We start from the raw sequence: 13,566 nt of genomic DNA, 5'->3' as shown, positions 1-13,566 counted from the left end.
TTGCCTTTAGAAAAAATAATGTCACTGGGTGCATTGGTCACGCCTGTAGTCCAGCAACTCAGGAGGCTGAGACATCGAGGCCCTAAGCAACTCAGTGAGACCCTGTCTCTAAATAAAATACAAAAAAGGGCTGGGGATGTGGCTCAGTGTTAAGCACCTCTGGGTTCAATCCCTAGTACAAAAAAAGAAAAAGTGGTTCATGGATGGACCGAGGTTGGGCATTTCCACTTGGCAAATTTGCAGGCCACACTCTATGAAGAGTTGGGCACCCTTTATGAAGTGTTGGGCACCCTTGCTGCCCTTGCTGGGACTTCTGCAGTGCTGCTTGTTATACTGCCTTCTCTAACCCCTTTCCTCCTGCCCTCCCTCCTCTCTGAACAGAGCCTGATTTGAAAAAGCGGATCCGTGTGCATTTGCTCAACGCCCATGGCCTGGATGAAGCTGGCATCGATGGTGGTGGTATTTTCAGGGAGTTTTTAAATGAACTACTAAAATCAGGATTTAACCCCAACCAGGGGTTCTTTAAGACTACTAATGAAGGGCTTCTGTACCCCAACCCGGCTGCTCAGATGCTCGTGGGAGATTCTTTTGCCAGACATTACTACTTCCTAGGCAGGATGCTTGGAAAGGTAAAGTGGCCATTCTGTTTCTGTGTGTCATGGTCTCTGCTTCATCCATAATCTTTGTTCAGAATTTTTAAAGGTTGTCTTGGTGAATCCTAAATAGTATGTATTTATGTAACAACTACATTTATCTTTGTATGTTTACATGCGCAGTAATTACATCCTTCAAAATGATCACAGTATACAAATACAGGCAACGAGATAGAATCTGATTTGGAGATGGTTTACAATGGTTATCTGCTACACAGGTGTACGTGCTGTAAGCATTTTCAAGTCTTCTCTCAGTTGCTTTATGGATAATATTGAAAGTGAATATTTTTAAAGTGCTATGAGATGGAAGCAAGCCCACAGTTATTCAGTATAGTTTAAATATGTTGTGTATATTTTATGCAAATTATACAAAAATTTTATGTCGGAGGATGATATTCTGGTGATGCTTTCGAAGCCAAAATGTTAACATCTGCCAGTCATGGGTACAAACTGGACTTATTAGCCTGCATTGTGAGGGCGATTAATTATGTAACAGAGCAGGAGCTTCAGGGGTAAGTTCTCCCCAATTCCAGTCAGGAACAAGACAAGGGTACATGTGGTCCTAACCTAGTGCAGCGGGAATGAGGATCAGGACACTGAGATCTGGAAGGAACGCTCTCTTAGCAGCGCCACTGACTAGAGGTGTAATTCCCAGAGCCCGAGTCCCAGGCACCGCAGGCTTTTACTTTAATACATAAGGAAGTTTGGGGTCCATCAAAGCAGGGAGTCTGCAGTTCTATTGGAGATGCATTCTACATTCCTTACACAGGTACAAGTTTGCAGCAGCTGAGGGACTTTCACTGCACCACGCCTAAAGGGGGCCTGTCTGTCCCTGCCGCTTTGTCTCCGCTTCTGCTCCTGTGGTTACCTGTCACAGTGCCCATGGCTGCTGCAGGCCTGGGGTGGAGTGTCGGAAGCAGAGCTGCTGTGTGGCAGCCTCCAGAGCTGTTAGCCTGGGGGTTGGCCTGCCAGCTCCTGAGCTGCTAAGCTTTCCCTTCTGATCCCCACACTAACTGGGGGTGTGCTTTGGAGACCAGCATTGCTACTGCCCCCCACAGATGAACCTTAGTCCAAAAAGCGTTGTTTTCATTTATTAGTTACTAACATTTTTAAATGGGGAGATTTTTTATTTTGTTTTGTTTGGTACTAGGAATTGAACCCAGGGGTGCTTAACCACTGAGCCAAATCCCCACCCCATTTTTATATTTCATTAGAGACAGGGTCTCATTGAATTGCTGAGGCTGGCTTTGAACTTGGGATCCTCCTGCCTCAGCCTTCCAAGCTGCTGGGATTACAGACATGTGTCCCCATACCTGGCTAAAATAGGGAGCTTTGACCTACAAGTTTATATTTCTGGGTTGTTCATTTTTATTTGGGGTTTTTGTTGTTTTTTACTTTTTGCATTTTAAGTAAACTTAATGGTGGTAGTTGCTAATTCTATAAGAATGTGGCTAAGCAAGTATTCCAGTAAAATTGGGAGCTGGAACTTTGGCTTAAACTTTCCTAAATGAGGGGCGCGTTATGAGCGGATCCCATGGGACTCATGGCAGTCGGATGGCAGAGGGAAAGGGCCTCTCGCGTGCGCAGGAACTCCCTGGTTTCAGGCCCTCCTGCCAGCACTCACAGAGCAACTTGATGAGTCCTACCCCACCTTCTCTGTCTGAGTCAGATGCCAGAATAAGAGCATCCCAAGAGGGTGCCGGGTAGCCACAGCACCCTCCTGAGGGCTGACTGCTGGCCCTCTTCTGTCCTCTTGTCTGTGCCCCCTAGCACCAGCTTCTGCCAGCCAGCCTGGGCCTTCCATATATTGATTCCTAACTTATTTTTTATTTTGAGTGCATTGCTTGAGGTATCACAGAAGGACACAGCTCATGTCTGGCAACTGTAAAGTGTCACTGCATTCTGCGTACAGCATTTCTACTAATAAAATTCTTATTAAGTAAAATTAATGTTTTATGTTACCCATGGATGTGTGGTGTATTGTTAACAGGTAGGTAAAATTTTTTTACATTTGAGGAAGTTTTTAGGGCAAAATTTATGTGGCCTGAAAGTACTTTTTATTTCCATTGCTTTAAAAGCGGAAGAAGGTGGACACAGTGGCACACTGTAAACCCAGCAGCTCAGGAGGCTGAGGCAGGAAGATCACAGTTTCAGAACCATCCTCAGCAACTTAGCAATGCCCTAAGAATTTAGTGTAACCTTGTCTCAAAAAGGGTTGGGGATGTTGGTCCAGTGGTTAAGAGCCCCTGGGCTCGCTCCCTGGTACCAATACAGACAGACAGACATGGGTATGAACAGCAGGTGCCTGATACTTAGTGCTTCTCCTGCAGCAGTTTTTAGAAACGCACTGACTGTGCCACAGACGTCACCAGCAGGCTCAGCTTCCGGCCAGGTCTCCCTTAGACCATGCTGGGCTGATTGCTTGCATGTTGACCAAGTTTTTCTGTCCACCCTTCCCCTGTCCTTCCCTTCAGAGCCACACCTTCTGCTTCAGGGAACCTTTGTCGGCCTGATGTGGAATAAGCTCAACTACTTCACAAGGCCTTGTGCACATGGTGAGACGTTTCCATTCCCGCCATGGTTGATGGAGGGTCACAGACTGAGGTGTGGGCACAGTGCCTTCTGTCCATTCACCCATGGGGGGACGTTTGGATTGTCTGGTTTTTGTCTTTTGTGGTTGATGGTCTGAACATTCGTGCACAGGTTCCACAGTATTCTGCCTCGCCTCTCCCTGGGGACTGTTCATGCTGAGCACCTTGTAGCGCACTGCGTGTCCCCTGCCACTCAGGCCTGTGGCGTGTTCCTGTGGCTGGACCCCTCGGTGTGCTCCAGATACTGAGCTACACACCCTTCCTTTCAGCTCTATGTGGTGCCCTTGACGGTCTTGTCTTTTGTTTGGTGCTTTCATCTGTCTGAGAAGCCTCTTACATGGGTACATCTCCTGTGTGTGCTCCTAACAGCTTTGTCCTTTTGGCTCTTGCCTTTGGCTTTGGAGTTAGTTTTTATAGACTGCTGCTGTTGGGGCCCTGAAGTTCTTCACACCCTTGTTGAAAATAAGTTGACATAAACAGGACTCTGAATTCCACTCTGCTGAGCACTTGGTCTAACTTATGCCAGTGCAAGAATGTCTTGATTGTGGTGGCTTTGTAGTGAGGTGTGCATGTGTGTGAATTAGTGGCAAATGGTAGTAAAACCCCAGGCCTCAAGAGCAAGGGGGCAGTGGAAGGTCATCAGTCAACTTGAATACGCAATAATTCTACTTTATTTATGTCTCTTTCAGATGTATTATACTATAGGTTGCTACCCATTTGTTCAGATTCCTGACGTCACTACTTTTATAATAACACAGATTTTAGGCATTTTTCAGGTTTAGTAACTGGGCTGCAGCTGACCTCACTGTGACACTCCCAGAAACAAAACCTCTCTCTAGGCTAACCCTTATGGCAGTAACAAATCTCGGCTGTTAAAGAAAAGAGGTTTATTTAGCTCACACTTCAAGAGGCTCGATGGTATGATGCTGGCATTGGCTTGACTCTGGTAGAACCTCACAGCAGATGGCATCACAGAGGCTGGGAGCACGTGTGGGAACAAGAGCTCACTTGGCACGACAGGCAGCCAGAATGATGAGGGGGCAGGTGGCCGCAGGGCCAGTCTTACGCCCTCCTGCGGACGTCCCCAGTGTCACCAAATGCCCATCCGTCCCACCACCCATCAGCACAAACTGATGGGGGACACACCACACAAGTCATCCCATTTTGATTAGTGTAGAGACTGATGGTTATGTAAGTCTGATGAGGAGAGGGACCTGGCTGTTCCCTCTCTGTTTATTGATATGCTGCTCATAATTTGAGCTGTTGCAAAGGGGGCGCTCATGGGACAGCAGTATTGTAGATTGGGGACAGGTGACAGATTGCTCATAACACCCTCTTGTGGAATGTGTATAACATGCTTAAAGCAGGTTCTAGGGAGGAGAGTTTGTGAGCTAAAACTCACTCCCAGAAATGAAAATCACATAAGTTACATTTCAATAAAATTGTTTAAAATAATGGAGTTTAGGCAAAACCAATAACAATCCTATAGTTATTTCTCTGATCAAAGATATTGGAAGAAGGCACAAAAATATGGGAAGACCTCACGTATTCATGAATTCGGAGAATTGATATTGTTAAAATGTCCTTAGTACGCAAAGCAATTTACAGACTCGATGAAATCCCCATCAAAACACCAAGGACATACAGAAGACCCAGTCGCCAAAGCTATCTTGAACAAAAAGAACAAAGCTGAGGCTCCACAAGACCCGATTTCAAGACAAAGCAGCACGGCTCTGGCAGAAAACAGCACGGCGCTGGCAGAAAAGCAGGCACACGGCAAAGTGGGACAGACTGGAGACCCCAGAATAATCCGCCATCTACAGCCAAGTGATTCCCAACACAGGTGTCAGAAGCACACTGGAGGAAGGACAGTGTCTTCAACAGATGTGCTGGGAAAAGGGGACACCCACATGCCGAAGAATGACCGTGTCCTCGTTCTCTCACGCTGTATGAAAATCAGCGCAGAGTGGATCAGGGGCTGGAGGTGGTGGTGCACGCCTATAATCCTAGAGAAGAGGCTGAGGCAGGTCTCGAGTTCAAGGCCCATCTCAGCTACTTAGCAAGATGCCAACTCAAATTAAAAAAATAAAAAGTGCTGGTGGGGATGTAGCTCAGTGATTAAGCACCCTTGGGTTCAATCCCTGGTACTCCACCCTCCTCAAAAAAAGTGGATCAATGACCCAAATTTAAGACCTGAAGCTATAAAATTTTCAGAAGGAAATGAGAGAGAACACTTCAGGATATTGGCATACACAGTGGTATTTTTATAGAATCCCAAAAGCTCAGGTAACACAGTAAAAATACATAAATAGGATTCTATTCTATTCAACAAAAAAACTTGTGCACAGCAAAGGAGACATATCCACAGAGTGAAGCGACAACCACAGAATGGGAAAACCACCTGCCGGCTATTCACCTGATGGGTTAATATCCAGAAGACATAAGCCGCTCAGGAAAAAACTACTTTTACAAAATTGATTTGGGGGGGGTGGCTACGGGGGATTGAACTCAGGGGCACTCCACCACTGAGCTGCATCCTCAGCCGTGTTTTGTGTTTTATTTACAGACAGGTCTCACTGAGTTGCTTAGCGCCTGGTTTTTGCTAGGACTGGCTTAGAACTTGGGATCCTCCTGCCTCAGCCTCCCGAGCTGCTGGGATTACAGGCATGCCCCACTACTCCAGCACAAAATCAATTTTGTTTTGTTTTTTGTTTGTTTTTTGCCCTTCTCAGTGCTTTATTCACTCAAATCACTCAATACAATTTCACTCTATAGGTTCTTAATCAAGAAAACGACAATTCTTAATTCTAGGGCAAATGATCTGAAGAGACACTTCTCAAGAAAAGACATACAAAAAGCCAACAATTATCTGAAAAAAAATGCTCAATATCATTACCATCAGGGAAATACAGATTAAAACCACAAGGAAATGATTTCACCTCATTTAGGCTATCTGTTTTCAAAAAGAAAAAAGTAACCTGGTGAAAATGTAAAGACACGGGCACTCGGGCTGGGGACATGGCCCAGCTGGTGAGCACCAGCCTCACGTGCACAAGGCCTGGTTCAATCCCTAGCATCTCAGAAAGTAAGTGAACGAATGAGTCACAAATGAGAAAAGGAAACTCCTGCAACCTTTTGGTGGGAACATAAACTGGACCTTTAGGGAGAACATACAGATGGAGGCTCCTCAAGAAACTGAAAACAGATTCTGGTGTGTATCCAAGACCACAGAATTGGCCCAGACGCCTGAAGGTCCACCGCAGCCAAGGCCTAGACTGGATCTGGGTGCCCACCAGCAGAGGAGTGGACAAAGGAAATGGAGCACAGGTACACCCCGGCGGATCATTCAGCTCTAAGAAGTAGGGCTGGCTGGGCACAGTGGCGCACACCTGTAATCCCAGCAGTTTGGGAGGCTGAGGCAGGAGGACTGCGAGTTCAAAGCCAGCCTCAGCCCTTAGCAATTCAGCAAACCCTGTCTCTAAATAAAATATTTAAAAAGGCTGGGGATGTGGCTCAGTGGGTTCAATCCTCAATACCAAAACAAAAAAATAGCTGGGGTTGTGGCTCAGAGATAGAGTGCTCACCTAGAGTGCGTGAGGCACTGGGTTCGATCTTCAGCACCACATAAAAATAAAATAAAGATATTGTGTTCACCTATAACTAAAAAATAAATTATTAAAAAAAAAAAAAAAAAAAAAGGACTGAAGGACAGCCTGTCAAGTAAACAAGCCAGACAGACACCGGAGCCTGTCCTCTCCCAGGTGGATGCTGGAAGAAGCCACCTGGGTGTCCAGCAGTGAGGACGAGAGGCTGGGAAGGGAGGAGGCTGATGAAGGGCAGCTGGGTGGTTCAGCGTGCACATTGCACATGGGTATTAAAATGTCTCACTGAACCTCACTGCTGTGTGTGATTGATAAAAAGTGAAAGTAATTCTTAAAAACAACGCTTATTTGAGGATGGCAATTAATTATAGTTCCAAATATTTAAGATATTTCTTACATAGCTTTCTGAATGGAAATTCCTAAAGAGGTACTATTGTCTCACACCAGTGTCATCTGATTGCAAACGGTCGACTTTGTATCATCGTGCCAAGGTTGTCCAGGTCTAAGTAGACAGTGTAGCACTGACAGTGTGGTACCTGGACACTAAATCTTCAAGAGAGGAAAACTGCATATTGATTGATATCGGTATTTATTGGGTCATAATGTATTTAAATTTTCTTTAATGCATATGTTAGTGATTGTTTACTGTGATAAAGTGCAAAGAGGTCTTCAAGAGTGATCTTGTGTGGGAAGAATTGCCTTGTGTCACTGGTCACTTTTCAGTTAAAAGTTCCATTAGCAGATGGTTCTTGATGGTTCTTGCTTCTGGGGCGGGTCACAACTGCACTCCATCGCCTGTAAATCAGCCTCCCGGTGGGGAATAAATAAACAGCGCAAGGATGTGGTAATGTTGTGTGAACTTCCTACAGATAGAAGCACCTGGGTCCATTTAAGCCAATTAAGTTCAGAGTATTTATTGAAGCCAATTCTTTATCATATTTGAATTCTATTTGAAAATAGCTCTTTTTTCTTGCTGAAGAATATTTATTTAATTGGAACAGAATGTCTATAAATCAATAGTATCTTGGTCATATATTTGGAAATTTTAGATCGTATAACTTCAGCATGGTTTATAATTGTGTATTTCAGTGGAATTCAGCACGCTTTCAATGAATCGTAGGTTGTTGTATTGGCGATTAACAGTCGATGTCACCCTTACTGAGAGCCCCTTCATAAAATGCCACTGTGCTTCCTGAGGCTTCACCCTGCAGGTCCAGGTGGCTTCTGGTGGCTTCTGGTACCCAGGTGTGCTTGAGCCCTGAGCTGCTCTTCCCAGCTGTCACCACCTGGGCCTTCTCCTCTGGCAGCTGGCAGGTCCTGTGGGCTTAGCAGCTGCCTGTTAGAGTGAAGATGTCCTGCTTTGTTGTCAGCACCCTTTGCAGGCAGGCTCCTGAGCCCCCAGCGGCCCACAGTGTGTTTGCTCTTGAGTTATGTTTCTGTTTCTGGAAGCATAAAAATCAAAGAGAATGATACTTCACAGAATGATCGCTTCATTTAAACCTGTTCCTCCTGAGTGTCACACCTGCTTTTATTTACATTTTTAACCATTCTGTGGTGGGGAGGGAACCCTGGACCTCTCACATGCTAGGCAAGCAGTCCCCAGCTGAGCCACCCCCCAGCTTTGCAGCAGACCAATAATCCCAGTTTTCATTGCTTCTGTTGTAAACAGAGTACTACTCACAGTTCTAAAGTCAAGATCATAGTTTCCTATGCACATTTATTTTCTCCTTTTGCATTTAACCTTGAAATAAAAATGACTCGGATTACATAGTAAAAAAGACAGGTGTGTACCAGAATCCACGGTTCCAATCCCCTGCAGAGTACTCTCATTGTAGTCTTAGCCATTCATGATATTCCCACAGTCCTCCTGCCCTTGCACGAGATGGGTCTTGGTCACTTGTGGTGTGCCCTGCCCTTTGTTTTTAAAGCACTGATCATCAAGGATGCTTTTCTTTTTCTGAGCCGTGGTTGGCTGTCCCTGTGGGAATGGGGGGTGGGGGACAGACACCAGTGAGGCTCGTCAAGACCTTGACTTTGGAGGAGGCTCTGGGGTGGTCACGGCAGGTGAAGAACTGAACTGCAACAGCAGGTGACCAGGGTGGAACAGGGGTGGCAAGAACCGAGCAGCGAGGACAGGATCACAAGACTGTGTTGGAGAAAACAACTCGGCATTATCAGAATAAAAATGACCACACCTCTAGGGGTGCCAGCAGGCAGCTGACGATGCGCTGAGAGGAGAATGTCCGTAAGTCAGAGTGAGCGGAGGAACTGGCCTCTGGAACATACCGAGGCTCCAGCCCAGAAAGACAGCCAGTCGGAAACGGGCGGAAGAGCCAGAGGTTGGCATACCCCTTCACAGCCACCATCAGGCCTCTGCCAGAACCACTGGTGGGTGCTGCTGAAGATGGGCAGAAACCAGAGGAAGCCCAGCAGGCAGACATGTCCCAGCAGACCCAGGCAGCAGTGTCCCAGCAGAGGCCCCTGCTGGGGCGTGGCTGAGCAGAGTGGTACTGCCCACCCCTGGAGGACCGCTCCTAGCCGTGAGAGGCCAGCCTTGCACCTCCCACCCTCCCAGCATTCCCTGTGAGTTTTCTGAAGGAAGAGGAGAGATACCACTGGCATGGCTATTATCAGAACCATGGTTGGTTCCTGGTGTCCTGGTAGCTGGGGTGAGACTATGGGAGTAGACAGCCCCGACAGTCTAGACAGTAGGGCCTGCCAGGTTCATTGCCTTTCTGGAAAACCAGAGTCTCAAAGAAGAAGATGCAGGCGTCTGCCTCCTGGGGCCTTGGGAGCCTCCCACAGGAGGGAGCCATCCTGGGAAAGGCGGGGTTTCCACATTTCCAAGTTGCTCCTGCCTCGTGCAGCAGAAGCCAGCTCTGGCCACTTGCTGGGCTGTCAGTGAGCAGCCGTCCATCTCTTGCAAACCTGAACTGTGAACTGTGCTCAGCATTGGGTGTGGCAGGGTTCAATGGGTGGGAGCCCATCCAGCCTCAGGCAGCATGGCGGCCTCCAGGTGATGGTCCTGCCTGTGAGATGCCAGAACACCACAGGGAGCACAGGTGTGGGTGTGAGCGTGGGGGTAGCTGTGTGGACAAGTGTTATAGGAGCTGACAGTGTAGACTGGTGCCTGGAAGAGGATCGTGGTCGGCCAGGGCTTGAAGTGGGTCTTGCAGTGTACACATTCCTGCATAACCAGAAAGGTCGAGTGAGGAAAGGAGGACTCGCAGGCCAGTTCACGGGTGCACAGTCCCCGTGCAAGGTGGGCCCTGGTGTGCAGTCAGCACTCCATACACGTCTGTCAGTGCGTGGGTGCCATGGTTGTGCTGGGCCCTGGGTTGGAGGCGCAGCGTGTCCCTGCCAGGGATGAGCCAGTCCAGAGGCCATGTTTCCTGTTCCCAGTTGCTGGTTCCAAAGCACACACTGTTAAATGGTGTATCCTTACCTTATGTTTCTTTTTTGTTTTTTAAACTCTGTGGTTATCATGACTTGAAATCATTAAAATTATTATCTGCTTACTCAGTTAGGATGGCCTTAAAGCAAGACATCATCTCATATAGTTTTTAGATTAAGTTATAAATGTTCACTTTAGAACTACCTGAAGATTGATAGAGATGCATTTGGAAAGCATTATTTTTTTATTGATTCTTAATGTAGTAAATTACTGGAGTTATTTGGCAGCAAACAGGAATGACCTGCAATGTGGCTCACATCTCTTCTCCTGATAGAGCCACAATTTGCATTAATTGCACAGCGACTGCACTCACTTATATTAAAAGGCTTCTACTATAATTAATCCTTTTTATTTCAAATCATTTTGGCACAATTTCTAGCTATAAACACTCATAAAGGGCAGACAGTTGAAAAATACGTTACAGGTTTTTTCCATATACCTATTGCTGTTTTTTCATGACAGGTAGTTATTGATATGCTTCTAGGAATAAGTGTTGTGCGACTGGCTGAAAAATGCTAAGTGGATTATTTTGCATAAAAAATAGGCAGTTTTTAAGTTGTATAATTAACCTGTGTTTAGAAAATACCTTGATTTATGCGTACATTTGTATCTCAGTTGCATACATTATGGAAATTTAATTTATAATCCATTTAGCTGATGCAGTCATAGTTTTTAGTGCTATCATTTATTAGTGCTTGTATATTAAATGCTCTAAAGGTTTAAACCTGCCTTATGTAAAAAATTATACCTATGCATTTGCATTTTATGAGTCACAGTGGGATTTCTGTTTAAAATTCAGGTAGCTCTGATATATTTAAGGAATCTTGCTGGTTTATTGTTACTAATGCAGAGATGGCAAACAATGACCTTAAATATTGAACGTCAGGTGATTTACGCTAGCAGTTTACTTTTAGAGTTTGCTGTACAAATGAGGGCTTTTCTTCGACACCTGGGCCCCACCGTCCAGTGCTCTGCAGAATGTTGACTTGGACATGATGGTGCGCATCCATGCTCCAGGTTAATAGCTCTGACTGCTCTGAACTTGCCGTGACTTTGGGGAACAGCTTTTCATTGGCATTGTCAGTAGATAGATGACTAAGTGTGAGTTGCCATTTTATTACTCCTTCTGTCCTTAAGGGGTCTTTTTTGGCCATCTTTTCAGAATTAATTGGGCAATCATTAGTCTTCAGATGAGAAATAGAGCACCAGGCCGGGTGCTGTGGCTGACCAGCCAGGGATGCCAGGGTCTCCTGGAGGGGCTGCTGGGACCTGATTGACCCTGAGCTTCTTACATGGACAGCCCGGGCAAAAAGCACTCTCCAGAGTGCCTGTCAGAAGTGACCCGCAAGGGGCTGGGATTTAGCTCAGGTGGTAGAGTGCTCGCCTCGCATGCCCGAGGCTCTGGGTTCAATCCTCAGCACCACCAGGCCAAAAAAAAAAAAAAGTGACCAGCATGATTCATGACATTGAAATGTTCATTGCTTTTTGAGAAAACCTCCACAGCTGTTTCTGGGTCTTTTGGTGATGGCAGCAGGTGAGTCCTTAGATTACATACCTCAAGGGCATCTGAGCCAGGCCCAGTGGCACACCTCTGTAATCCCAGAGGCTCAGGAGGCTGAGGTGGGAGGCCAGCTTCAGCACCTTAGCAAAACTCTAAGCAACGTGGTGAGTCCCTGTCTCAATGCAAAGTAAAAGGTGCTAAGGATGTAGCTCAGTGGTTAAGCACCTGGATTCAGTCCCGGTACCAAAGGCTGGGGGCACGTGAGCACGCTCTATTGGAGTATATAGGCTTCAGCGTGTGTTTAGGAGCTCGTGACTTTATAGAAAGTTTGAAAGAGATGACTGAATGCTGTGCTGTGCTGGGAACCATGACAGAGCACCGGGGCTGCTCTCTAGAAGCTCCCCAGAGGCACCTCGCGCACCCCACCTCCCAGGAGCTGTTTGCTCTGGACCATTAGCTTTTACCTGAGTGTATGGGACATGATCTGGCAGAAGAGTGACTCCTGATTGGGCCATCTGTGGGAGGCTACCCCACAGATGAAGCAGCTGTCTGTCGGGGCCCTTCATGAGGCACCCAGCGACATGTGCCTCTCTAAATCCTGGGACAAAGGGCTCCTGGCTATGCCCAAGCACATCTTCCTCAGCATAACCCTCGGTATGGGGCCAGTGCAGCTGTTGGCCTCTGTCTGATCTTGCTGGTGCCCTCAGGCCCAAGTTGTCCACTTACAAAGTAGGGTAATCGCACTGCGCTTCTTGTCCTGGGAAGGTAAGGCAGGGAGCATTTCATGGGGTCACTGTGAACGCAGACCTCCGCAGATGCTCACAGAGGAAACCCAGACTTTCTTGGCCTCTGTGGGAGCCATATTCTGACCTTGTCCCAGAGCCACATGTATGTGAGGTCACAGATGTCCTACACTGTGCTCAACATGGCGCCTGCACATAGTGAGAACTGGGAGGTGGCAGCCAGCCGCTATATTAGAAAGGCTTATTGTGGCTTCCAGGCCCATCTGTCCAAACGAAATACTAAGACTTCTGAAAACATCACAGTGAAATTCTGGTTCTTGTTGGATTTTACAGCCTTGGGCCACAGGAACCCCTGACGTGATGCAGGGAACCTTGCATTCACTAGAGGGTCTCTGGAGCGTGAACGCTACCACCAGGGCTTGATTGACTCCTTTAATTACCAGGAGAGACAGCGAGGTGCCCCCTGCTACACCCAGCATGGCTGAGATGAGAAGGCCAACAGTGCCATGCCCAGGAGTATGTGGCCACGGACACCCACATTACTGGTGCTGACACCAGCCCTGGGCACCTTGGAGACTGCTTGGGCAGTACCTAATGTGGGCAAGCACACCCCATGCCCAGCCTTGAGTGCTCTCCAGGCCTGTCCTTCAGTATTTACTCATCAGCTTGTGTGTCCACCGCCAGGTGAAGAGGAAAAGACATCACACAGCAATAAACAAAAGAACAGGCAGCATCGGGCATCTCAGACAAAGGGTTGCGTGCTGCGTGCCCCCTCCGGGAGGTCCTGACACCAGGGAACCCTGCCCACCACGTAGCAGCAACAAGGGGTTGACGCAGAGGGTGTGAGGGAAGGGCGAGAGTGCCGTGTGTGGGGTTAGGGCTCCCTTCTGGTCTTCAGGTCCCTGCTCAGGTATGACCAGGGGAAGACGTCAACAAGCTTCACCGGTTAGCTGTGTGTGTTTCACTGCTTACAAACTACACTATAAATATGTCCACACCCTTAGATATGAAGGTGGGCATCA

The 13,566-nt window shown here is 47.2% G+C and overlaps 1 protein-coding gene across 1 annotated transcript in view; it reads left to right on the top strand.

Moving 5' to 3' along the window:
* Ube3c (ubiquitin protein ligase E3C) overlaps positions 1–13,566 on the top strand; it is a 91,263-nt gene that overhangs the window by 58,082 nt on the left and 19,615 nt on the right. The window contains exon 19 of the mRNA XM_076873033.2: positions 382–629. Coding sequence (XP_076729148.1) covers positions 382–629 — 248 coding nt within the window. The remainder of the gene's footprint in view (positions 1–381; positions 630–13,566) is intronic.

Source organism: Callospermophilus lateralis, chromosome 1 (genome assembly GCF_048772815.1).
Source record: "Callospermophilus lateralis isolate mCalLat2 chromosome 1, mCalLat2.hap1, whole genome shotgun sequence".
Lineage (NCBI taxonomy): Eukaryota > Metazoa > Chordata > Mammalia > Rodentia > Sciuridae > Callospermophilus > Callospermophilus lateralis.
The sequence above is the reverse complement of the archived record's forward strand: the minus strand, read 5'-3'. Positions and strand labels throughout refer to the sequence as shown.